Genomic DNA, 26,616 nt, shown 5'->3' with positions numbered 1-26,616 from the left:
GAGAATGGATCTTGGCAAAGGGAGAGAAGTGACAAGCTCGAGGAGTAGTCCTATAGGAATCTCATAAACAGAAAGCCAAGTACAAGTTGCTGCACATGAATGGAGCAGCCCTGGTATCAACACAGGCTGGGGGATGATCAAGAGCAGCCCTGGGGACAAGACCTTGGGGGTGCTGCTGGATGAGAGGCTGGACATGAGCTGGAAATGTGCCCTCACTGCCCAGAAAGCCAAACCTGTCCTGGGCTGCAGCCAAAGCAGCGTGGGCAGCAGGGCAGGGAGGGGATTCTGCCCCTCTGCTCTGCTGGGACCCGCCTGGAACCTGCATCCAGCTCAGGAGAGACATGGACCTGCTGGAGGGAGCCAGAGGAGGCCACCAAGATGATCACAAGGATGGAGCACCTCTCCTGCGAGGAAAGGCAGTTTGTTCAGCCTTGAGAAGTCCTAGTGGTGACCTAATTGCAGCTTTCCAGTAGCTGAAGGGAGCCTATAAGAAAGATGGAGGCAAACTTTTTACAAAGCATGCATGAACAGAACAAGGGGCAATGGTCATCCAACCCAGGCCATTCTATGATTCTGTGATTCTGTGAAAGAATTTCAACAGAAAATAAGTTCCTTAGGATGACCAAACAGATTATCTTGTTCAAAAGCCATGCTCTTCTTCACAACCTGAAAGGGGATCTTAGGGTTCCTCTATCTCCCCCATGCTCAGCAGATAGTAAATATGGGAGAAAACTAATAGTAGTATATTACGTTGTGCTCATGATCAGTCTGTATTACCTAAAACCCAAGTTGGAACACTTCCAGTGCTGCTCCTGACCCATGCACATGTCAGTATGATACCACATGACAGTTTGTTTTCCAGTATGTGCTGGTTTTTGTTTCACCTAGGAAAGTATACCTTAAAGTTTTATGTTTAAGATGACTTCATTAGTGTTGCAGTTAAGAAAATAGGAAATGCAAGAGTTAAGGTTGCCTGTGAAACCTTAATTTGTCTCCTTTCTGCATATGTATTATGTTGCAGTCTTTAATTATGTGATCACATGCTGTTTTTCAGTGGTATGTGATCATATAATTAAAGAGTTTATTATAATACATACTGTATTGTAATAATTTAGGGGAACCACATTAAGATTTCATTGGAATTCCTAATCCTGGCATTTTCTGACTTCTGAGTAAACGTCTTTGTCACTTTAATACTGTTTTTAATGAGGCAGGTAGAGAGGCATGATAAAGTTATGCAGTCAAAGGCTAAAACTTTCTAAGTGTCAATCACTAAACTTCTTGGTACTCAGATTTCAGAAGTCTCTGTGCATCTTTGTCTGTTGGGGCATTAGCTGGGATTCAGAGATGTTCAGGGTGCCTGAGTAGTACATGCTATAGCTTACAGTCTAAATATGTGTTAGGACTGAACATTTAGGCGTCCAGATTGGAAGATTTGATCACTGACTATAAGGAATATTTCTGAACTAAGAGTGTGCTTTATTTAAAAATGATGGCCTTGTGGTTAAAACTCAAGTATTAATCATGGAATTGGCAAAGTGAAAAACCCAGGCTGCAGACTTGCTAGGTTAATAATGAGTAAGTCACTTACACTGTCCTCATGACAAACCTTTGCTGCTGCTACTTGGGGCCTTAGGCTACTACAGTTTAAAGTTAGGGTAACTGACATATTCTACCACATGTTAAGTTTAGGTCTAGCTCTGCCAGATAGCATACTAAAAATATGCAGTGCCTTGTCTACACTACAGTTTTATAATGTGGCATTTTGAACAAGTTAGGTAACACATTCAGAAGCATATTTAACTCCTTGTCTGGACATGCCCTTCATTACTCCATAACTCGTGATTCTTCATGTACAGAACTCAGATAACGACACTGAAAAATTCTAGAACTAAATCAGTTCTTGTAAAACTTATTAATATCATGGAAGAAGCATCATCAGTTAAACAAATTGCATTAATGTCTAAGCATTTTCTCTCTTTATTTTTAATTTAATAATTTCTTGGGGTTTTTTTTCTGTAACTTTTCTGTCATGTTCCCATCATGACAGGTGCCTGCACATGGATTAGAATGGAACTCTAATATAATAAGCAAAACTTTTAGTATTTGTTTAAGAGTATGCAGAAACTGAGAGTAATTTGTGTGTTAATAATAAATATTGGGGTCTGTGATTGAAACACAATGGTCTTTCAAGTGACAGTTTATGAATCTAAAACACTCTAGATTTAGATTTTCTTTTTCTTTCTTTTTTTTCCAGTAAAGACTTTGTTTAATCCAGCTCCAGCCCTTGCTGACCTAGATCCACAGTTTTATACCTATTCTGATATCTTCTGCTGCAATGAAACTGAGGTAATTGTCATATATCATGTTAAAGAAGGGGTCTTAAGCAGGAAAATTTCAGCATAGTCTTCTCAGAAATACAGCATAGGGAGCAGGGAAATTGAGCCATGCTCCTCTTACCTGATCTAACCAGCAAAGAGGAGTATTCGAAGATAACTTTATCTTGCACTTGAAATTAAATTAGCTGTTTGCAGCAGGAAAGTTGGGTCCAGCCTTCCTTACAAGTAGATCAGCAAAATGCATCCATAAGAGGACACTTGTTAAATGTTATCACTGAGTGGTAAATATTAAAATAGTTCCTTGTCCTTGGTCTGTGGTCCCTAGATATGATTAGCAGGAATTAATTAGCCATAGTGTTCTGACAGTTTTAAACTCTGTTGCCAGGAGGTGATGCACGCTTGCTGCACTTGATGGTAAATAGTAGCTTCATATGCCTCTTCCTGTCAGATCTGTTTTCAGTGAATCTTCTCTGGCCTTCAACCTATATTTTGCTTTTTTCATTTTTTTCCCCTCTCCTTTTCCTCTCTTTTCTAGTTCAAGTGTTATTTCTCCCAAAGGAAATTGGTTTTGTCACAAGAGACAATTTAACCTCATCCCATACGAGCTTTGTTTAAATTTGCTACTTATTAGCATTAGGCATGCTGTGTTCCTTCCCCTCACCCTCTCTTTATATAAACAGGAATGTGGGAGAAGTAACCTATTGGATAAGAGCCATGTCTTGATCAGAATTAAAGTTATTCCTAAGAAACATGAATTCTGCAATGAATATGATCCCTTTGGGTGGGGAGAAAAGGGAAGAGCTAAGAGAGAGCGTGGCCCTGCTTACTTGTTGTGTTTTTTGTCTGATGACAATGTCTGTCAGTGTAAATTTTTGAAGGCTCAGTTACCCTCTTCTGAAATTTCTGTTAAACCCCATCACAAACTATATCAGAAGTTCTCAGTCCATGAGTCTTCTAGCATTTAAGGGTCAGCCTAAGTAACCCAAAAAGACATGTAAATTTTATTCTGGGATGTTTCCTTATGGGTCTGCCAGGTAGACATGGTCCAGAGAATTCAAGAATTAGCTAAATAGCAAGGTGGGAGATGCTATGGCTCTTCAGGTCTCTGAAAGCCAGAGTTTCCAGGATAACTGGAATACAGTTATCAACTGGATACAAGTTGTGGCTCAGACACTGTACCACAGATATCAGAATTCAATTCTATGTGATGAAGAGAATGCTAAAGAAAAGTATTTATTCTTGTTCAGGGGACTTGTGGAACGCCAGTATCATATTTTCTTAATGCTATCAGAAAGCTCTTATGCCTGGACTATGCCTCTGGATTGGCTAAATGGTGCAATAGCTCACATTTTGGGCTGAGAACATCCATACTCTCCCACTACTTAGTAAATATCATTCGTTGTTTGCCTTTTTCATAATGCCACTTGTTAATATTTTTCCCCCTGCAAAAACTTCTCCCCCATGTGTTAGAAACAAAACTTTGTTTTTCTTTACTTGTCTATTACTGACTTCTCTCTCTTTGCATCACATGTGTTAGAGTTTTCCTTTTGTTGTATTTTATTGCTAGGGGACAGTCTTGAAAGAGGCATTCTTTAGAAGTGAAGCTTGCTGAATCCAGGGGTATTATTATTACTACCACATGGAGAAAAGAAAATTACTTCTATTTAGAGAACAAGAAATACAGGTGTATAATTATAATAGATCCCTGCTCACTCATCTACCTTTTCCTGCAGAGCTGGGGTACAGTTTGCATTCTTTTCTGCTGTTTTCTTTTAAAAAGTAATTACCATGTGAAGATAGCTTGGATCACTGGATGCAAGGTCAGGCACAGAAATAAGCTCTCTGCTGTTGAGGAGGCTCATCTCTTCTGAATTTATGGAAATGCTAGACATATGGGAGTTCCTGCCAGCCATATCATGGGAGCATAAATCCAAGTGTACAGCATATTCTGAGAACAACAATGGCTCATAAATACCTTTGGTTTTAGAAACAACCTTTTGAAACTTTGCAATGAAATCGATTATGTTAGCACAAATGTAATATTCGATTTTGTTTGATTTCATTCTCTCTGTGTGTCTGATTTGTATTGAATTGATTTTTAGGGATGAACTATTGCCATTGTTCCTTTCTTGTTGCCGAGAAAAAAAGGAAAAATCAAACATTTGTTTTTCTTATGTCACAAGTTTGAAAGTAGTTTTTTTAGTAATTGTTGTATGTTCATATACCATCTGTTTTCTGTTATCTTTCATGACTTTCTTTAATTTCAGAGCTCTATAATGAGTACACTTGAGAAGTTTGATATACAGACAAATGTTTACATACCCAAATAAAGGTTAGCAGTCACATCTCTGCATGACACTTAAAATCAACAAGTTAATTCTACAAATCTTAAAGATAAATCTAATTTTTTTAAACTTTATACATTCAACCGGCTACATATGCATTTCCATCATCATCTTAAATAAGGGAGTACCTAAGACTTTGATGATCCTGAACATCTACTGGGAAAAGATATTTTTATCCTATTTTTTTTAGAAATTCCCTTAGTATTTACTGGCAATTGCAGTTAGAAAATAGCATTTGGATAATATGGACCTTTTCTCTAAGCCACTATGGTCATTCTCTTGGATTTTAAAAAGTTACTATTCTCTATGACCGAATTTATTGAATGTCCTGCTTACAACTGCCTTCCTGAGGTGTTCTGTTCCAGCTTCTTTGCCTCTCCTACTTGGTATTTCTAAGTCTCAAATGTCTTCCTTATAGCCAAAATCCTATTCCAGCTTTACCCTTTCTGGAATTTTTTTTGTTATCTGGTATTTTTAGCTACTTCAAGGAAAAAAAAAAAGTGTATTTCTGCTTTATCTTTACTGAGTTTTTTAAATAGTTAATAAACCACCTTGGATTTGAAGGTGAATTCTTTAGAGCTGCCCAGTTCAACTGCTTCTAAAACATTCTTTTAAACACAAATGTGTGCTCTAAGACAAGATTAAATTTACATAGATTTTTTTTTATTGCTTGGTTTGCCTTTCTTAGTAATTTATTTTTTCAAGTATTTATCACAATTTCATCATAATATCCCTCTCTTCCTTGTTCACCAAGAAAAACTTTTAAATTATAAAATCCTGTGGTTTGCGGATAATATGTGAACAGTATGTTTGTAACAGAAAATCATGTTGGCTCTCAAGGAGAACTCCAGCCATATAGTTTAAGACATCTTCATAGACTGTGTGGAGTGTTTGTATTATCAAAGATGAGGAAAGGGGATGGTCCTTGTGTTTAGCTGAGTTATTACTGAGTCAGAAGTTTCTGTTATTTACAGCTCTAAAGGTTAGGGTCTTGATCTGCAATGCCTTTGTCCCAGAACAGAAGTTTGGAGATGTCAGCTCTAGTGTCAGCCATGGGATGCTGGCTCTCAAACATGCAAATATCAAATACAACATCAACACTTTATACTCCATTCTTTATTAAATGCTTTAGGATTTAATGAAATCACATGCAGTATCTGATATAACAGCACAGCTTGTTCTTATGGATTACGTGCTAGAGAGAAGCAAACAAAATTACACTATCAGTGAATTATCTACCATTAGTTTGTCTAGAAGGCTCTTCACAAGCTGTTCTTTTCACTCTTGCTTGTTGCAATAACAGAGGGGTTTTTTGTCTGACATTACTTTCTTTTTATGTGGTTCATGAACAAAAATGTCAGAACAAATCTTGCAAGGTTATCAGTTCTTTCACTGCTTAGCCTGTAGTTCAGTTTTATCTTTTCCCAGAAAGATCAAACTTGTTGAAACTAGTTTGTTAATTCCCAGATGTAGCACAGCCTAATCCCTGAGGTTTGTGCAGGAATGTGCTAGTTCTCCATTCCCTTAATACTTCTAATGAAAAATAAATGTATCCAGTGTCATCCTGGTGAAAACTAATGGTTGTTCTTTTCAGTCATCTATAAATGTTGAAAAGGAGACAACCCAATACCAGACAAGGAATAGTTACCATTTTTTTCCCTCGTATTTGTGTGATTCCTGGCTACAGATGGCTCAAGGCATAACCACAATGTCAATACAGTTCATGTGTTGTTTTTCTTTCTCAGCGTGTGCATGCAGTTACATAGCCCTGCAGGTTAGGAACCAAAATATATTGCACATCAGCAATTTCAATTTGATCCTAAACGTTTTGAAGAACAGCTGCTTCTCTGTTCACAGACTACTGAGGAGCCCTTCAGGAGAAGAAAAACTCCTGAATGGTTACAGAAAATGATTAAGTTTGACAAGCTATTTTTAATGCAAAATTGGGAACTACTTTCTCCCTAATGTAAAATGGGTATCAGACTTCTGATCTAAAGAAGGCCTTGCAAAGATTTAATTAAATACTAGCATTGGAGCTTCAATAGTAGAAAGCAGTACAAGTTAATTGCTGATTTTGTTAAAGCTGTAAAATGTATAAAAATAACACTGAAAAACAGATATATTCCTACTGTTTCCTTTTAAGTGTTACTGTCTATTAACAGAGGATAGATAATTTTTTTGAATAAATATTTGTTAGTATGTCCAGAATCAAGAGACATTATTGCCTTTTGCTAGATTCAGAGAATATGAAGTTTATAAAACTTTATCTGTAGTCTGGGATAAGGATTTAAGTACTGGGATTTAAGTACTGGGATAAGTATTTAAGATACTGCTTGTTAATATAGTGAGATTAATAGTAAGAATAATCTTCCTTAAGAAAATATAATTGATCTCTCTAGGAGTCAAAACAAAAACAGGTCCTTTAGAAATTCCTTTAGAAAAAAAATATTTCAGAACATCTCTTGAATTTGCCTCTTGTGTTTTAAGTAATGGAAAGCTACTATTCTGCCATTACATAGAAGTTGCCAGCAATTCACAGTATATTTTATTTCCATCTTTGTTCTAAACCCCTTTTTATCAGTTGCTGGAAAGTATGAATTTTCCCATATTTAGTTTAAAATGAAAGATGTTACTTTTGGGAGGGAAATTATAGCTTCAGGCCAATTCGTTTCAATCAGTTTTTAATTATTCTAGCACGATAAGTATTTCTGTCTGCCTGTATGTAAAAATTTTTTAATTTGAAACAACTGGAACTAGCTTGGCTTGTGGCCTGACCTTGCAATTTCTTATACACTTAATCTGTTGTACTACTTCTTGGGGACTGTTCACATGTGTTAGAATTAATGAGATTGAGTTCTTGTTTTGTCGTTCTCAAAAGAAATCTTCTAAGGTACAGGCCAAGCTTGTAGCCAACTGACTTACTGTGTTATAATATTTGAAATGAAAAGTATTTTAAATTATCATATGTAGTTTTAGATGCATTAGCCTTAAAACTGAGACAGTTTCCCTGTTATTATTTATTATTTCTCTTCCAGTAGTACCTGGGAACATTTGCTAAGTTGTTATTGTGCTAGGTGCACAAAACCCAGTCCAAATGATGGACTGCTCCCCAAGGAATTAATACTTCTTGTTATTTCACCAGTTTCTATTTGCTGAGGATCAGAGGATTGTGGAAGTTAGGAATAGGCCTCTGGATGTTCAACTAGTCCAGCACCCTGGTGAAGCCTGTCCAGTTTAGGATGGATTGCTCAGGGCTTTGCCCAGTCAAGTTCTGAATCTCCCAAGGCTGGAGCCTGCATGACCTCTGGGCACATGTTCCACTGCTTCATCACCCTTGTGGTGAAAAAGCTTGTCCTAATACTGGAATTACCCATGTTCTAGTTTGTGCTTGTTGTCTCTAGCCCTATCCCTTTGCACCTTCAAGAAGGCTCTGGCTTCATCTTCTCTATACCCACCTACTAAATTGCCCTAGACAGCAATTAGATGTTCCCCTTAGCCAGGAGTCCTTAAGGCTGAACCAGCCTGTTTCTCCCAGCCTCCTCTTGTATGTCCTGGTCTCCGGCCCTCTGACTGTCTGGATGGCCTTGCACTGCAGTGTCCTGTGCTAGCTCAGTGTCTTACTTGTGCCAGAGTTTGCCAAAACTAGATACGATGCTGCAGGTTTGGTTGTGCAAATGCCAAGCAGAGGATCCAGAACATCTCCCTGGAAGTGGCTGCCCCAAATGCACCACAGCTAGAGGAACTGGCAAATGCTCCTATGCTGGGAACATTCTCAGTTGTAGCCAGCGTAAATTACTGTTGCTGTTGAAAGAAGTTAATTGTTTTGGGTTGACTTTTGTGGTTAATGTGGGACCTAGGGTGGTGTTAGTTTTAACACAGATTTGCCTGGCAATCTCAGTTTGTTTCCAGGCCACACAAATGGCTGTTCTGGCACATGAGAGTGGGCCATTTGGACACGAATGGCAAGGAAAAAGCAGGGCCATTTTCTTTTATGTAGCACTTCTGGTTTGTGTCAGCTTACCATGACTAGACTCCACAGTCTAAAGAGAGACAGAGACATAACTAAGATGGTAAAGACTATGGCCAAGAGCCTTCCTATCTATGAAATTGAAAGCTTTAGCTAAATTTTTCTACCAGTCTTGCAAACAACATTTTGAAAATAGTATGTAGATTAATTATATAATATCCATCATAGGTTTATTCTGACAACAGTTGTGTGGAATGCCATCTTGCTTTAATAAGTCCATTTAACTGACTAGTTTTATGGGACTAGCTGCAGAAAAATAAAATTCTTCATTTGCTGTTTTTTTGTACAGTATGATGGCAAATGTCCACATTGGGCTTTTAGTATTGTTATTTAATTTTTTCTTTACATAACCATTAGTTATTTCCCTCAATTGTACCACAGCTTGTTTTTTAAATAAGATTCTACTGAAGGGAGGAACTTAAAAACTCACCACAGTATTTAACATCAGTTGACATTTACTGCAATTTCTAATCATTGGCACAGAATCTGTCTGGCTTCTGCTGCTTTTATGGTTCTTCCAGCTTGTTCCAGTGTTTTTTAGTTGTACCATCCTGCTGTAGATGAGTTAGATGATAATGGTTTGAAGCAGCCAAAGATCTACTTTTATACAGACTCTGTCTGTTCAAAATAATTTTGTTTATTGGTATAAGCAGTGTAAAGATGAAAAGAAAGATTTCTACAAATATCTGTCCCAAAACAATTCTTTCACTACTCAAACAAAAAATCCTTTTGATTTGGGACATGGGAAGCACAAAGCTGACTACTGTCATAATGCTAAGCATAGGTTGTGCATTTCACTAGGAAGAATTATTATATTAAAATGCTTCATTTACCTTGCTCATGAGCTTATAGAAGCATAAATATCAGGTAAATAAACCAATATTAGATTTACTGTTACTCTGTAAAAACCAAATCCACTTTCCTTCTGGAGACTTTTCCACAGAGTTAGAATGTTTGGAATTATTGCCCCTCATAAAGTACTCTGAAAATTCAGTTTGCCTGTTTCATTCAAGGATTTGTGTGAAATTATTTTTATTCTTGTAGCACAGGGCACCAGGTGTTCCGAATACAGGAATACATAATTCCTGCTCCAGAGATATTAAAATTCACAAAAAGACTCGGAATTTTCAGACACTTGAACAGAGTGTACATATATATTTTAATAGTATATGTCATCTATCTGTAGTTACTCCAAAACCGTTATTAGTGAATTGATTTCCTGGAAACCTTGGAAGAAGATACAGTCAAAAGATTTTGTGAGATACTTTTTGAAAAAAAAATTCTTACCAGAAAATATTTTTATAACTTTTTAAAGACTGAAATATATTTAATATGCTTGAATAGTTTATACTGCAAGAGAAGTTCGAGCAGCATGATGGCATGCCAAAGAGAAAATTGGACAGATTTAGTTGCCTTCTTATAATTTAGATTTTACTATATTCTTGTCTGGGATCAGTGTGGTTAAAAAAAGTAATTTTAAGTTGGGCGTACACCTTCACCACGCACAAGTTTAACAACAGAGTCCTGCCACACCAGGCTCTGCCTCGCAGTGACCACATCAGCAGCGCTTGAAATAATTTGTGCGCTTGCCTGAGTAGGGGCCGCAGCGCTTAGTCATGTGCGTTTGAAAGTAAAGCGATGAAGCGCTGTGCGAGTGATGGGATGAACGCTAGGGAGTGTGCTGGCACGGAGGCCCTGCGGAGCGCAGGGTGGCTGCTGTCGCCGGCGCCGGGCCGAAGCTCGGGAAGTGACAGTGGCGAGCAGTGACTCAGGGCTGGGCTCGGCGCTGGCTGCCGCAGTTCCTGGCCCCGCTGCTGCCGCCCGCTCCTCGCTGCGCTCCCCAAACACTTGTTCGGTCACTTGGTTACATCGAGAACTGCGAGCGCTGAATTCAAGCTTCAGGCATGCAGAGCAAGGCCGTCTGAAATGTTTCAGCAGCTGTTTCCCAAGAAGCTGAGCTGCCCATGCAGCAAAGGTCAGGAGAGTGGCTGCTGAATAGGTTCCAAAGAAAGTTTTCCACTGAAAATAAGCACTTGGAGTGTGGAAGTTATGCTCGGCTATGAAGCAGGTATCTGAAAATGCTTCAGGCTGCATTCTTCAAGATGCAGCAGCAGCCTTGTAATGCCAGCTACAGTAAGGCTTCCCTTTTCATGGGCAAGCAGGACAAAATTTAGTGAAGACAGCAAAATGTAATGTGTCCGCTTACTTACAGTTGGAGGCATACAGTATTATGCCTGCTAGACTGTTTCAGAGAAATGACAATTTCTCTTCCTTTTCTTCCTGTTTCATTCTTGTTCTTTTCCCTTCCAAAAAGAAGGGAAAAAGCACATTACACTTGACAATACAATGCCATTAAGAAAATGTGTGAAGTGGTGAACATGTTGTTTGATTCTGAAGTCTTCATTGCAGATTTTGGTGAAGTTTTGCTCTTAGTTGTATGGAACTAGAAGAGATTAATTTTAAGGCCCAGCTGGGAGAAGTTTACTTAAGCTCACCATCAGTTAGAAGAGTTTAACTGCATTTGTACAGAGCCAGCACAGTTGACAGAGACATATGGACATGGCTGCAACACAAATATATAATAATTTTTTAATGGATCTTTGTCCAAAGGTGGCTTCAGATAAATTTTAGCTATTCTCATCCAAAAATATATAAACTTAATAATTAAACTGAACAGAGTGGTCAAAGTTGAGCAATTTTTTTTCGTGAAAGAGATTTTCTCTTGTGATGTCCCTTTAGTTAGCTGAACACTGAAAATTTAAAAAAGTACTTTAAAAGTTCCTCACTTAGTGATAAATTTCCCTCAGGAATAGTGACCAAGTTGATTTGCAGCATTTTTTCACATTAAACCACAAAATGCTTTTGCCAAGACTGTCTCACTGTATCTATTTCACGGATGAATAAACAGAGGCATGTGGGAGAAATGTGATTTTACTGAGTTGTACAGCAGGTAAGTTGTAGAAGCTGGAACCAGAACCCACACCTCCTGTGTCTCTGTGCCTAGGCTGCTCTCTGTTAGTCTGCTGTGCCTGAAGTACACACTGATTCCAAGCAAGGAGCAAGACACAGCTGAAGATCAGCGTAGGAAGTGGTTTCATGATCATCCTACAATGCACATTTTTAAAAGATACTAAATACTGTTTTCAAATGCAACAGTTGTCCAAAAATGAATGCTGTCAGATTATGATTTTCATTTGCGTGGGTTGTTTTCCAGGCAGAAATTTTAACGGGCATCCCAGTTGGCAACCTTGAAGATGCAGAAAAGGTGGGACGCATGCTGTTAGGAAGAGGGTGTAAGCTCGTAATTGTTACTCTTGGAGCAGAAGGCTGCATGATGATATCAGGAGACGAAGGCATTCCAAAGCACGTTCCTGCTGGGAAGGTCAGGGCTGTGGACACTACGGTACGTTTTTGTGGTTTAACTGTCTTGCTTTGGAAAAGACTGCTTAAGCACTAGGGGAAAGCAGTGAGTAATCAGCCAAATCTTTGGGCACTAGCACAAAGGCTAATTTATGATGTGAAATTGGTATCTTGCTTCCAGTGTCTTATATATTAAATATCAATTCACCTGAGTTTTATAGTCTGTATTGTAGATGACTTAGAACTATTATACTAAAGGTGTCCTCATGTTCCTCCTTTACTGAAGTACCTGTCTCTGACTGTAGTATGTGATGCCACTGGGTTGAGCTGCAGTCTTGTTTTTCACCTTTGCCCTTTCATTTAATTCATCTTGTCTAGAACTCAAACACTGTGAGAGAATGGAGATACTACTCACAGTATGAAACTGAATGTTTGATTCTTCTGACAAAGCATGAATTACTTACCAAATCTAGCATAAGGTGATTTAAGATATAATTTTTACAGAATATAGTGGAAAAACCCACAAGTTCATGCTGTTTCGTGATGACTGTTTTATAATGCTAGGTAAGGGATACTTGGTCAGGTGCATTTTAACCTTTGACATTAGGATACTTATTTGCTTCCTGCTCAGAACTGAGTGCAGAAAACATGCTCTGTTGAAACCCCAAATACAATACCCCCAGCAAAAGAGAAAAACAGGACAGGCAATAGTTAAGATATCATTGCTATGAAAACCTCACCACATTGCACATATGGGGCTATTTTGTGTTCCTAGTATTATCTGACATAAATCCAAAATAATTCCAGTGGAGTTACTGAGAGCAGAGCAGGTCACATTATATGTACTGACTATACATTTAAATGCCTGTTATAATAACGTCATATTACATATGTTCTGTTACAATAGTTCATTAAAATCCTGGAGATTTTACCATCTGGTATGTTCCATATCTGAATTGCATTAATAACAACTAGTTCTTGTAGCATGTTTTTTATCCATGGACCTCATACTGATTCACAAAGAGGAAAGGCAACTGCTTAAAGGATGAGGAAACAGAGGCAGAGGGAGCTGAGATTACCTAGGTCAGTAACATGCAGTAGCAGAGCTAAGAATAAAGTCACTTTATCTCAATCAGAAGATCACTTTTAGGTTTGGATTGTGATATTCTAATACTGTGGAAAGCATTGTTTCATTGGTCAATATAATCTTTTTCTGCATAACTCTGAAATAGAGACACTTTGGCTTTATTTTCTTTTGCCGCGTTGTCATTTAGAAGTTTGACCCTGCGTGTACCAGTTTTGGAATGTCTTAAATTTCTAGCTGGGGGAAGGAGACATCACTAAGGTTCTTGGTTCATGCATAGGGTTCTTGGTAGGGCACTGCAGATGCCAAACTGCCTCTGTTTGCTTTTAGCCCAGAATTGGAAGTGCCAAGGAAGTGAAAGGCAGAGCTCCCAAAGCTGTCCAGAAGCAGGGTTTATTAGCTTGGGAGCAACACCTTGTGAACCTGGCAGTACAGCTTCTTGCTCTGGGTTGGTAAATCCACTGCTGCTATCAAAGCTTACTGTTAGAGCTTCTTCTCTATCACACAGAAGTGATGTTGAAGAAATATGTGTGATCTGCTTCTTCAAAAGAAGAAAATTGCTTCCAGATCAGCTATTGTTTGATATCTTAAAGATAAAGAATTGCTGCTCTTGGAATAAAACAGCAATACTGAAACCACACACTGTGGATGAAAAATGCTTTTTATCTTGCCTAGCAGTTCAGAGTTTCATGTCTGAACCAATGTAATGTGCCTCTTTTTAAAAACACAATAATTTTATTTTAAATAAAAACAGTTCCTTTTAATTTACTAAATCATTGCCCTGCCTCCTTGTGGCCAACAGGTTATTGGCTTGCACATAGCAGAGGATTTTCACAGTTAATTTTGTTAATCTACTTAAATACCAGTGGGTTGTTTTCAGTAAAACAGCTGTGCTTGGTTTATTCTTGCAGCCTGAATGAAAAAATATGTGTTGGCCTTCCATTATAAAAGTCTTACAGTGCTTAGTCTGATTATCACTTTGCCTGAAAGCAAGTGGTTTTAAAGCAACCCTCACAAACACTAAGCAAAATAATGTAATCCTCAACAAACCTGGATTGCTCTGTTATTAAAATAAGCATTGAACATTCCAGTAGGACATGTTACTTTCTTCAAGGCATGTCCACAGTAGATCCTTCCCCAGGGGAAGGATCAAACTTGTAAGTTGGCTTACCAAGTAGCCACCTACCCACAGGGTATTCAGAGTTCATGTGTATGCTCTTAGCCTGCCATTTGATACTAAAAAAAAAGTTGCTACTTTAAACTGCTCTGACTTCAGCATCTCAAGGGACTGGGCATAATCACATCGGGTTTTGTGCCTCTATCTGTATTGATACTGTTTAGATCTGCGGAAGGTGAAGTGACTGCCAGACAAAGAGTTAAATGGCACGTGTACCCTGTCAAAAGGCTGCAGAGTCCTCATTAAAAAACATAGTTTGCCATTTAGGAGATACACATGCAAGATGCAAAATTAGCTTCAAAGTCCCCTTTCACTGTAGAAATTTCCATGGCTGCTACCACTGCTCAGAGTCCTCTCTGCAGCCCTGCAACTTCAGTACTGACCCCTGGTAATTTCTGTTCTGCACCGCAATTTTAGGAATTTTTGAACAACAAAGTACTTGGATAGGTACAGCCACATGATTAAGAATTTGTGTTCCTTGTCCCAGTTTGTGTGCTCCCCATTCTCCAAGTTCACAGGTTCATCAGAGACACTAAGGGTTGATAGGCTGTAGAGCCTGGGTCTTCATCCCTGCCCTTGAGGTGGTTAATCTGAGTGTTTATTGGCAGAACACTGGGAAAAGCTGGCTCCATCTCCCACTCTGTGGTGGAACATGAATCTTCAAGATTGAAAATCTGGCGTTTTTCACCCACACTAAATCAATACTATAAAGAGGGAAAAAAGGCTTGTTGATTCTTTTTTTTTAGCACTAATTATCTTAGTGTGGGCTTTAGTAATGTATGCAATGCTTCTCATGACTGTTAGCAGAGCTCTCCATACACAGTCCAAAACATGTAGAGCACGAATAGTCGTTCAGAGGGAAGTTTTGCAAGACATGGCATTGTAAAGCTGAAACATCTGTTTCTCCTGTTATAGCTAAATAGTGCAATAAGCTTTTGTTAAGAAAATTAACTTTCCCTTCAATCTACTAGTTCCTGCTATCTACTTTCTGTATGAAAATTTTGGATAAACAGAAAAATAAGTGAATTATTGAAAAATCATCCTCAAATTTTCTCTGTGACAGAAAGATCTGATTAGGCCCACCAGCTGTATCAATTTGTATTTGAAACAGTTGACGTACATGAGACATTTGACACATAATAAAGTACTAATATAGCTATACATTATATTCTAGTTTCATTACTTTAAATAGTTGCTTTTAAATTTACTTGACTATATTAAGTTGAATATATGCATTTACTTTATTTTTGGAAGAAGCTATTTCCACTCTAGGTGAAACTAGTACATGAAGCTACATTAAAATAGCTGTGAAGGATAATTATATAATTCCATTTATATGACACTTCTGTTGGTAGCAGAAGGTTTCACAAATCATTCACAAATCTGATAAGCATTCCACAGAAAACAATAATATCATACACACACATTTTGCAGTTGTGAGTGTGTGAAGCAGTTTGCCTGCTGCTGAAGCAGGAGCACAGCTGAGGTGGAGCACGGCAGCTGCTCCCAAACAGCTGTGGGACATGACCAAACTCCATCATGACAGAACTGTACTTGAGGTGAAGGGGATGATCTGTGTGATGAACCACACGATGATCCTGGATTTTGACATCTGCTGCTGCAGTAGCCCTGAACAAGCCATCTTGGCAGAGACATACATGGTCTGTTGAGATAGAAGGCCACAACATCATCCATACTGGAGAATGAAGCTCTGCTCTTTTTGCCCCTTCACCCTTGCTCTTCCCCTCTGCATCTGACAATCACACAAAGTGTAATTTACAGCACTATTTACATCTATTTACATTTACTAATTATATTCTATTGAAACTGCCAAGGAAAATTTGTCAGAAGAATGTAATTACTCAAAGCTGGAATATGGCCAGCGTTGAGATTAGTTCCCTTCCATTTTGAAAAAAGCACTATGGGATAGTATGGAGCTGAGCACTTCAAGTGACAGCTGGGAGCCAAGTCAAGTCCTTGAGGTACTGCCAGAGGCCTGCCTGAGGCTCAGTATGTGCAGGTGGACTTCAGAGGGGCATTGAGGTTGTCTGGAGCTCCAGGTTACTCAGGATCTGGCCTTCAGAGCCATGCCAGGCTCCTCTGGAGGTGGGGCAGTCTGGTGGTCAGTGGCAAAGGCAGGCTGGAATGTCCCCTCTGATTCTGGGATTGCTCTGTGGTTCTGTGGTTGCTCCTTGCAGTTGGAGGTGGGTGTCCTGTCTGGGATCCATGACTCGAATCGGAGAGAGTCTGGCAGAATCTCTCCTGTGTAGCGGCATTAGTGGAAAATGGGGGGGTCTCTGAGTAAGCTGGGGCTGCCCTTCTGTTCGGCCCCCATTTCCAGGTTACAGCAGGAAGGTCACTTTGGGGAGGAGGTCATCATGACTAACTCATCTAGAGTTAGTTTTCAGACCCTCCAGTTTATACCAGAGCCCAGCTTGGATCAGGATGACAAATATACACTTGCACCAGTTAGGGTGACTTTCTAATTTTTGACTCATCTGGTCTTCTAAATGCATTGTACGGTTGATCTATTTAAGATCTCTTCATCAGTTGACCTCTAGGTTTGCACATACCACTGTTGTGTGCAAGAAGTCCTGCATTGGCACACTCACAGCCAGGAGATCAGGCATCTGCATCTCTGGCTTAGGCATAGATGTATTTTCTTGAAAGGCAAATGGATGCACTTGAGCACACAATATTTAAATGAAAATTTGGAATCACTTCTCACAACAGTGCCCCTAGTAATCACAGCAAATCAACAGTCCCTCTTTTAAATATAATGGAGAAGCTAGAATGGTTAGCTTTGCAGTATTTCTAAGCACAACCATTAAATTTACCATGTAATTTCTTATATTACCAACATTTTCCCTGTCTGGTTGTGCTTTTTGTATACAGAGGTTGCACAGCCTAAGAGAAGCTCACAGGTTGAAGTGCCATGCTTGTAAACATGAAAGTCATTTAGGGAAAAGGATAAAATTCAACATTTAATCTACTCTGCCTGAAATTTGACATGAGCATATGATTTATTTTATATAGTCCTTTTCTGTGCAATATTCTCAGAGATATGATACATACTATTTGTCATAATCAAAAATGTTACCATTATTTTTTCATGTCAGTTCTGCAAACGAAAAGCTCATTGCTACAGTATGAATTGTCATCAGATGTTTTCTGTTCAAATCCTGTTGTTTCCCTCGATTTCTTAATACAATTTATTAGATCTGACTCTTCTATTAGGAGAGAGAATTATGAAGGCTGTCTTTAAACAGTAAATTGCTCACTGGGCAGCTTTGTATTGAACTCTGAAAATGTTACACAACTTTTATTTTAATAAAGCCTCATATAAGTGTATAGCTGTATAATTTTAGATATGTCACAGTATTCAGGCCTGTGCAGCAATTGTGGTCTAAAGAAGGCAGTGTGGTTTAGCAATTTTAACAAAGGACTGATTAAGAGTTCTAGGGCTCTGCAAAAGACTTGCTGTAAATCCTTGGAAGAGTTACGTGTCTTCTTTGTATCCCAATTTATCTGTCCATAAATTGGAGCTGCCATTAATGTGTTGCATATAAGCCATGAGAAGTCTGTTAGAGATCAGAACAGAACCCGGGAGGCCTTTTTCCCAGGCTTTTCATATAACCTCAGGCCAGTTGTGCTTCTTTGGGGGCTTTGCAAACTCATTGAAGTGCTTCTGCTTGAAGTTGAGAGGTCTTGTCTGCAGAAATATGGTTTACACTAAAATTCTCTGACTTAGCTGTATCTTCTGGTTTGGAGGAAGCCTGAGCCAGAGGAGTGAAGTGGACACTGAAATAAAGCCTTAGAATATAAATAAATCCAAAACAGTCCTCCTAATAACAGCAATTCTTTGTCTCCTGACTTTGTGGCCTAACGTCTGAGGCTCAAGGGGATATAAATACAACACTCTGTGCAATGACTAATTACTCAAAATTCTGTGCATCAGCAGAAGTGGGACTTGTGGTTGCCTCTAATATTATCAAATGCCTTTGCTATTTAATAATCTTGTAGCCGTGCATTATTTAGCATGCCGTTTGTACAAAGAACAGTGATTTTATTTCAGTTATCTCTCAACAAAGTAAAAATGCAGCTGGTAGTAAATGAAGCATTTGGCAGACAATGTGTCTGATGTACAGTTCTCTAACTTGCTAAGAAAAGAAAAATGTTGACTGTTTAACCTTTTCCTACCCAAGGATGTAGCAAGGAGTAAACCTTTGTGGTTTTCTATTTTCTTTCTTTCCTTAACCCTAAAATGTCTCTTTTTCTTTTTCTTTTTCTTTTTCTTTTTCTTTTTCTTTTTCTTTTTCTTTTTCTTTTTCTTTTTCTTTTTCTTTTTCTTTTTCTTTTTCTTTTTCTTTTCTTTTCCTTTTCTTTCTTTTTCTTTTTCTTTTCCTTTTCCTTTTTCTTTTTCTTTCTTTTTCTTTTTCTTTTCCTTTTTTTCTCTTTTTCTCTTTTTTCTTTCATTTTCCTTTTCCTTTTTCTTCTTCTTTTTTTCTCCTTTTTTCTCTTTTTTCTCTTTTTTCTCTTTTTTTCTCTTTTTTCTCTTTTTTTCTCTTTTTTCATTTTCAGTTCTTCTTTTTTTTTTGCTTTTTCCCATCTTCCCTCTCATTTTCAAGGAAAGAGAAGTTAATGCTGGGCAAACATCTTATTTATCAGTGGAGTTTATTCAGATACACCAACACAGAGTAATTGTGCTCAGAGTTCCCATTAACATCCCACAAAACGAGAGCATAATAGCTTCCTTTCTTTAACATGCAACCCAAATAGGTTATTAAATAAGTTCAGTTCCAGTCATAACCCACTTTCTGACTTAGCCTTCTGCATTGCCTTTTTTACAAATATGGAATCCATTGAATCTTGGAACAGAAAAACCATGAGAGATAAGTTAATCTGCCAGGCACTCCAATCAGTGATCAGCACTGTAAGCCTAAATAAAGCTGCATCTATTATGTTTGAAGTTCAGCTGAACTGTGAAAGGGCACATGACTGAAATGACTGTGTGTGAGTTGACTCACAGTAAAGTCTAGATGGGACTTGCTTAGTTCCTCGTGAGTTTCTGCTTCTGATTCAGGCCTTCTAAAGACACTTCAGTCTCTTAAGGCTTGGTCAGTGGCCTAAGGGAACCCAGGTATCCAGTGACAAGAGGGATTGCAAGAGTGGCATCCCTCTGCATTGGCAGTCAGCTGAGAAAATGTGGAGCAGGCTGGATGCACCCTCTTTCCCCTTGGAGAGTAGAAATATCCCCCTTGTATAAATTGGAAAAGTGGAACAAAAATGTTGGTGACTGGGTGCACTGAAGCACAGGCTAGAATTGTTCTGCTCCAAGTCATATAGGGAGTTGGAGTGGTGCAGCCAAAAATGAAGCACAGGCATATATTGTCCCATTCTGCTCTCTTAACTTCTGGACAACATTGTCGTGGAAGGAAACACTGTTTATCTGCCTAGTAACTGTCTATTTTAATCTGTAAGAACAAACAATGTAAACAAAATGAGCAAACAGAAGCAGGCTTGTACAGAACAATTTGCAGTCTTGTTTTCCAGTGGAAGATTCCATGGACCACCCAGGCTTTGCTCTAGTCCTTTTCTCAACCACGGAGCATCTAATTAAATCCCTTTCCATTCCTGACTCTAAGTGGAAGAGAGCCTACAGTCCTGTACAGTTTCTTTCCAGATGGAAATGCATAATTTAACAGAGATACAGCTGACAGGGAGAAGTGGGCCCAAAGCAGTATTAGCATTTGCCACAAATTGCATTAAATTACAAGGGGTACTTAATGAAGACATATTATAAAAAGAAGATTAAAGCCAATCTAGTTTTTAAGCCCCTTCTAAGATTGCAGTGTGCCAGGCAACAAAATACTCAGTAAAAGTACTTTAGTGATACCAAGAGTTGTTTGGTTTTGCTACACATGATCATTAAAAGTCATGGCATTGTGTCCCATTGTGTCCTACAGCTTTATTCCATATACACATATACATACACAAAAAGTTGCTAAGCACCTTACATTGTTTACAACATAAGGAAAGTACTATTCAGAATGCTGTTCTGTAGACAGGGAACAAAACATGCAGACACTGGCTCTTCAGTGGCAAGTGAACCTGTTTCCCTTGTTTAACCATGACTTGTTCTCTATGCTCATCCTAAAAAAAACAGGAGTGGAGGAAAATTTTTGTCAGGCTGTCAGCTGCCTCATTTTTAGAACTGGACATCATTGTAAATATCCACAAAAAGAACATAGCAATGCCGAGTTGCTTTGCATTGGATGCTTCTTGAAGAGGCTGTAGGGAGTTTATGAAAGTATGCTATGAGAGCAGGTGCTGTGGCTCCACTACTGGCATACAGAGAAACATTCCAGTTTGGAAATTAACCCAGTTGATTACTGTTCTGGACATAGAAAGGTAGGGATGCTGGCAGTCTATGTGTAGCAACTCGAGTGTTTTCTCTGTGGGAAAACATGGGAATGGTACCACATCCAGCATCTGCACCTGAGAATACATTTGGATGAGGTCTAGAGAGGCTGAGTTCAGAAATATCTTTGTGCCATCTCACTTCTGGGATGCTTTAGTAAATAAAATAATGGTATAATTTATGCAGGAGAGCAGAGCAGGAAATTACTTTTATTGCTTCTCTTGGACTAACCATGGAATGCAACACAAGTCAAAATCATTACAGCAAAACAGGCTGCATCCCTATTTTGATTTGCTCTCCTCCTCTTGACTTTATGATGAGTCCAGCTCAGGGTCCCCTCCGAGAAGATGCTCAGTCCTGTTATGTAGCTCACCCTGTGCTGGAGCAGATCCTGGGCTGCCAGTGCACACAAGGAGTGCCACTTGTAATGGTGGATAGGATATCTGGGATATCTGAGTTGCAGAAAGGATGAAGAGGAAGGAAGACCAACTGTGTGCAGTCATCCTTTCTAATGCAATTCCTGCAGTTAAAAATAGCTAGTGGAAGCTGGCACTTCTGGCACATCCAGAGCGTCACCTTCCCAAGTATCTTTTTCTGGCCTGAGCTGTAGGAAGTTGCAAATGCAATCCGCTGTGTAATAGTGCAGCATATTCCTGGCCAAACCCCTCACCATTTTTTTCCTCTTCATGGTTAGCTAACAAATGTTATATGCCTCTCTTTCTTCTTTAAAACTGTTCTCTGCAGAACCAAGTATCATCCAGGCCATCGTGGAACATAACTTACTCTTCTCAATTTCTTCACATCAGTTCTGGCTGTGGTGAGAGGGAAGGCAAACCTGGCTCTGGAAACCCTTGCCAGCCTAGCTGCCCTGAAATGCCAATCACAGTAATGATGATATTGAACAATATCAGATTTCATGATTTCACCCAACAAGAGTTTTCAATGCCAAGTAATTTTTGTCACTACAGAAACCAGAAAGGTTTGAGTTAGATTGGTGATATTGCATAATTGGGTTTTCAAAAGAACAAGAACAGAGAAATGAGAATAGTGGGGAAATCAGGCTTCTTGCTTTTGCAAATTGTAACTGCGGAAAATGCCAGAAGTTGTATTTCTTATCAAGAATAAAAGAGTTAATCTTTAATAGCCTGTCCCACAGACAGAATATATTTTACAACTTTCATTAGAAAAATTGAAGGAAACTAAAACTGTAAGTTTTGGTGATTTATAGCAGTAACCTATAGGAATGTCTTTAATAGCAAGTTTACAGTTGAGTGCACTTATTTTGCCACTTTTCTCAGGGTTTTTTTAATGTCTGTATGTTCAAAGGTAGACATACAGACATAAACCCAGCTATTCTAGAGAAAGTCATCTGTAGAAAAGCAGATTCCCAAATTCTAACCGTGATGTTTGTCAGCTGCCCAAATGTCTATAAGACATATTTTTAATTCATTTCAAAGCACAAAGAGAAACAGAAATATGATGAAAAGGTGAGGAAATTCTCTGGGAACTTCTGCCTCATTGCTGGTACCTGCGATTTTGTTACTGAAATCATTAAGCAGTCAGTGTGTTGCTTGGAAAGATCTATTTTACAGGGAACCTCACAGAGAATGCCTTTCTGTCAGAAGCAGTACCTTGGTGGTCACCTACTGCTGAAGACCATGAGTGAGGTGTGGGAGCCCCGTTTTCTGCACTCCTGCCCCACAGATTAAGGGCAAGAGAATGAGTGGGTAGCAGAGAGCAATACTGTTGAGCAGAACAGCAGTTCTGGCTTGTAAGTCACATCTAACTGAAATTCAGGAGAGGAGATACAGCTCGGGTAGTCATTGAAACGATTACACAAACTCAGTTGGAAAAGAATGCAGGGAGCTGGCAAGGGGACAAAACTGGGGAGAGCTCAGACAAAAAACCTCCTGAAGTTTAGTGGTTTTTCTTCCTTTCCAGGATGTGTAGTTCAGAGGTAGGCAGAAGCAGTGGCCAGCCAACAAAGGCTAGATGCTGTGGTTTTGAAAGAGGCACTCAAGCATATGGAGCTTTCGTGCAAAAAAAAAGAATGTTTTTTTGATCAATTCCAGGCGAGATGGCAGTTGTGTCATTCCAAGTGCTTCTCGTCAGATTAGATGGGATCACTAAGAGTCCTTTGGCATTTTCAGGCTGAGAGAAAAAATACACATCTGGCTAGTAAAATTGTCCAGCACATATACACCCTTCTTCTTACTTAACTGTTAGATTATGGGGTCCTGAAGCCATGTCAGCCCCATATGTGACACTGGGTGGCACAGTTAGTGACAATTTGGACAGTTGTCTGCTGGCTGGGGAGGGAAACCTACTGCCAGAATTTCCAGTGTACTATCAAAATACCGTGATGTATTTTGGGCAGAGCTTTGGCTGTAGTTTCATTTCATCATTAAATGATATTTGTGAATTAACACAGAAGCATGAGCTTTGTTGGGACGAAAGCACAATTTGGCACAAGTGTGACATGAATAATGAAAGGAGTGAAGTACTGCTCAAGGAAATGAGATAAGTGAAGCTTTTGATTAGAGTAGGAGAGTAGCTGCATGTTGTTGAGGCTTGATAAACCAGTTTGAGAGTACAAATCAACCTTCTGAGGAGCTGCTATATTTAGCACCAGGCTTCAACCACGACTCTTGGTTCTGTGCAAGGTCAAATTTTGGGAGAGGTGGATACAGCTCCTGTAGCATGTGCAACTGAAAGTCCATCTTCTGTCTATTAGTGGTGATGTCTGCGTGCTTCCCTGTTGTTGACACATTGTGGTTTATAACTTCGCAAGAGTGCCACTGGAGAGTTTTGCGTTCAGATGAAATGTAATGAGGATTTTCCAGTACTGTATTTTATATATCATACATTTTTTACATGCACTGCAGGGGGAAAAAATGTGTGGAGGGTTTTTTCTGCCGTTTCTGAATTTCTATGTGAGGTATGAACTTGCAGACCAAATGAAGGGAGGTCATAGATCAAGGCTCAAATGTGGAACCAGGGAAGAAGCAGATAATGAAGGCAAAAGTGAATTCAATCTTAAACAGAAGATTTACACAGAAGTGTATCCCAAATTGAAAAATTCCATGCCAAAATATCTGTTGCCCTGGTAGTGCAGGAATCAGGGTACTGGTGAATTGTTTGGTTGACAGGAATCTCACAGGTTCAGCAATATGGATCCCTTGCTTTCACAGTGGTATATGGAGTTCCTGCTTCTGTGCTCTTACTCCATTGTGTAAGAAAGAAATATAAATCTGGAGTTGAGAGTTTATATGAGCATCATCACACTGAATTGTTTCGATGATTCAGAAAACAGAGTGCTCGCTGTGAGTGAACACTTTGTTGGCTTTCTGGGGTTAGACTAACCATCTACTACACAGAATAACTTTGTTCCTCAGTGCTGAGCAGCATATTGGAATATTATTATCCAGGGCAATGTGGCTCTCCTGTGATCTTTCCCAGACTTCAGTGTGCACTAAGAGAAAGCCATCACCTCACAGACACCTTGCAGTATTTTTCTTGTAAACAGTGAGATGGGAGCTCCTCTGTTCTTATCCTGATTGAGACTCCAGCAGCGCTGTGGAGGTCTACTTAATTATTTTGCATATCTCAGTTTTAGGGTTCCCAAGCTGTGCCTCACTTTCAAAGGATGGGTAGCTCATGTGATTCCTGTTAGCCCATAAAAGATCTGGAGCTTTGGATTCAGCCCACAGATGTCTCAAAGTGGGTGTTCTTAACATCCTTGATCTTAAGTTGGGTTAATTTCCCATCATGTGAAATGAGAGCACTATTACCTGCCTTCAAAGTTGATGCTGTATATGGGCTTTGAAATGTAAAGCAGACACTTTCATCTGTGCTTTTTAGATGACATACAAATTAAAAATTGCAGAGTTGTGAACATTGTATGTTTTATTTCCAACATTCACCACAAACCAAGCATTTCAGGGGAATTCATGCATCTGTAATGCTTGTCACTGATCTTTTTAGAAACAGTGCATAACTTAATGTAGTAGGATGTTTCAGAAAGGAAAGAAATTGCTTGCAGGAGGCCTTGTATTGAGATTAATCTCTCAGGAATGCAGGGGGTTAACGGTCAGGCTGATTAATCACTGTTAATGACCCATCAGGAAATCTGTCAGGAAGTGGGTAAAAATTCCTGATGGCTGATGTGAAGCATTGTGTGGTATGCTTTGGTTTTGATGTTTCCCAACTGATAGTCTGCACTGGGTGTGGTTTGGTTACCTTTTAAGTTCTCAGGACATGTGAAGGACCAGATGATAGGATGGCCTTGTTCAACTTGAGTAAGCGAGCAAGAAACTTTCCCCGTTCAAGGCTGTGCAAGGACCTCACAGCATAAATGCAAGAAAGTCAGGGATTGCTCCTTCCCACAGCTTCCCAGAACAGAGTCTGGTAAAGATGCAGAAATGAAGCATGATCATTCCCTCATTCCTCCAGAGCCAGCCCACAGGGTATGGGGGGAAGAGTGGAACAGGCAGCTTTCCCTGTGTGAACAAGGAGCCAGAGTATTAAGGCTTGGATACACAACTGAGTTAATGAATTGCCTGGTGTTGACTGAGGGTGAGGTTTCACAGTTGGCTCAAGCTGATCCAAGATCATGCTGAAAGGAGTGTTTCTAACCTCTTTCTCCTTTGCTGTGGACCAGCTATCATGTGGTAATACAGCAACTTGCTGATCTGGGTGGAAACTATTGTTTCTTGCTCAGTGTTGGCCGGCCCAGTCGTCAGAAGGATCACAGAACTGATCTGCCTCACTGCTTGGCCACACAAGTGCTAAATCTGATGTAGGGGAGGGCGTGGGAACATGAAACAGGGATAAAAACATGAGTGGGGACTGAGCCTTTCAGCAGTAGCATAGCCATGGATTGGCTTAAGCCTATTTTGAAACTGCAGTCTGAATCACTGGAATTAAGAGTGCACTGTCAACCTACAGGGAATGCAAATTAAAATGTGTTAGCTTACACCTCCTGCCGTTGTTAAACACTGGCTGAGCTCAGCCATTCTGCCCAAGGCTGGGAGGAAGGAGCTACGGTGGGGCAGCATCTTAGCAGTTCCCCATGACTTTGCCTGGAGTGTACAAACCACATCAGACAGCACTGGGGGGGGGTTTGTGGGGAAGGCAGAGGGGAAGAAGAAAGGAAGAGACAAGCACCACTACCATGATTCTCTCTATATATTTTCCTTTGGCTTAGGGTAACATCTACTCTTTCTTTGTGACAAGACTGCAGAAACACTCAGTTACCAGAGGACAGATTAAGTAATAGAGTTGGAGATCCAGACCCTAAAGCTCTGGGGCACAGTGTGCTTTTTCTTGTTCTTCTCCTATATTTTCAACCCAAGTAGCTTTGCAGTGCTATTTAGTCAGTACCGAGAGCCTAACTTACACCTAGCCAGGCAAGCCCTGCTATTTGATTCAAGTTCATTTGATTCTTATTGCTAAATTTGGTAGTTCCCAGTTAAGGACTTCCTCCCCCTCAAAATTCCATGCAAAGATACAGGAATAACTGTGTTAGTGGAAAATTACTTAGTAATTTTCAAATATTTCATGTTTTAGGGGTTTGTAACAATAGGTCTCCTCCTTTAAGCACAGCTGTGCAGAGGCACACCAGTATCTGCAGGGTGCCCTACAAAGACAGCAATGCTTCCACACAGGATTAGCAACCCCAGACACTGTGGGAGTAATCATCCTTGTTAGGCCTTGATTTTAGGAAACAGCTTGAAGATAGTCAAATCAGTTTAATTTCAGGAGAGTTTCAAGATAGTGGAGTTAGTTTAATTAAAGATTGTCTTGATTTAAACTGCCAAAATATCTTTCTAGTGAAACATGAGGAAATATGTGGGGAGGAAAA

General features: G+C 39.4%; 1 protein-coding gene across 1 annotated transcript in view; it reads left to right on the top strand.

The window, feature by feature from the left end:
- RBKS (ribokinase) overlaps window positions 1-26,616 on the top strand; it is a 72,221-nt gene that overhangs the window by 38,399 nt on the left and 7,206 nt on the right. The window contains exons 6-7 of the mRNA XM_064708930.1: window positions 2,258-2,349; window positions 11,926-12,114. Coding sequence (XP_064565000.1) covers window positions 2,258-2,349; window positions 11,926-12,114 — 281 coding nt within the window. The remainder of the gene's footprint in view (window positions 1-2,257; window positions 2,350-11,925; window positions 12,115-26,616) is intronic.

This window comes from Zonotrichia leucophrys, chromosome 3, assembly GCF_028769735.1.
Source record: "Zonotrichia leucophrys gambelii isolate GWCS_2022_RI chromosome 3, RI_Zleu_2.0, whole genome shotgun sequence".
NCBI lineage: Eukaryota > Metazoa > Chordata > Aves > Passeriformes > Passerellidae > Zonotrichia > Zonotrichia leucophrys.
This window is presented reverse-complemented; position numbering and strand designations above follow the sequence as displayed.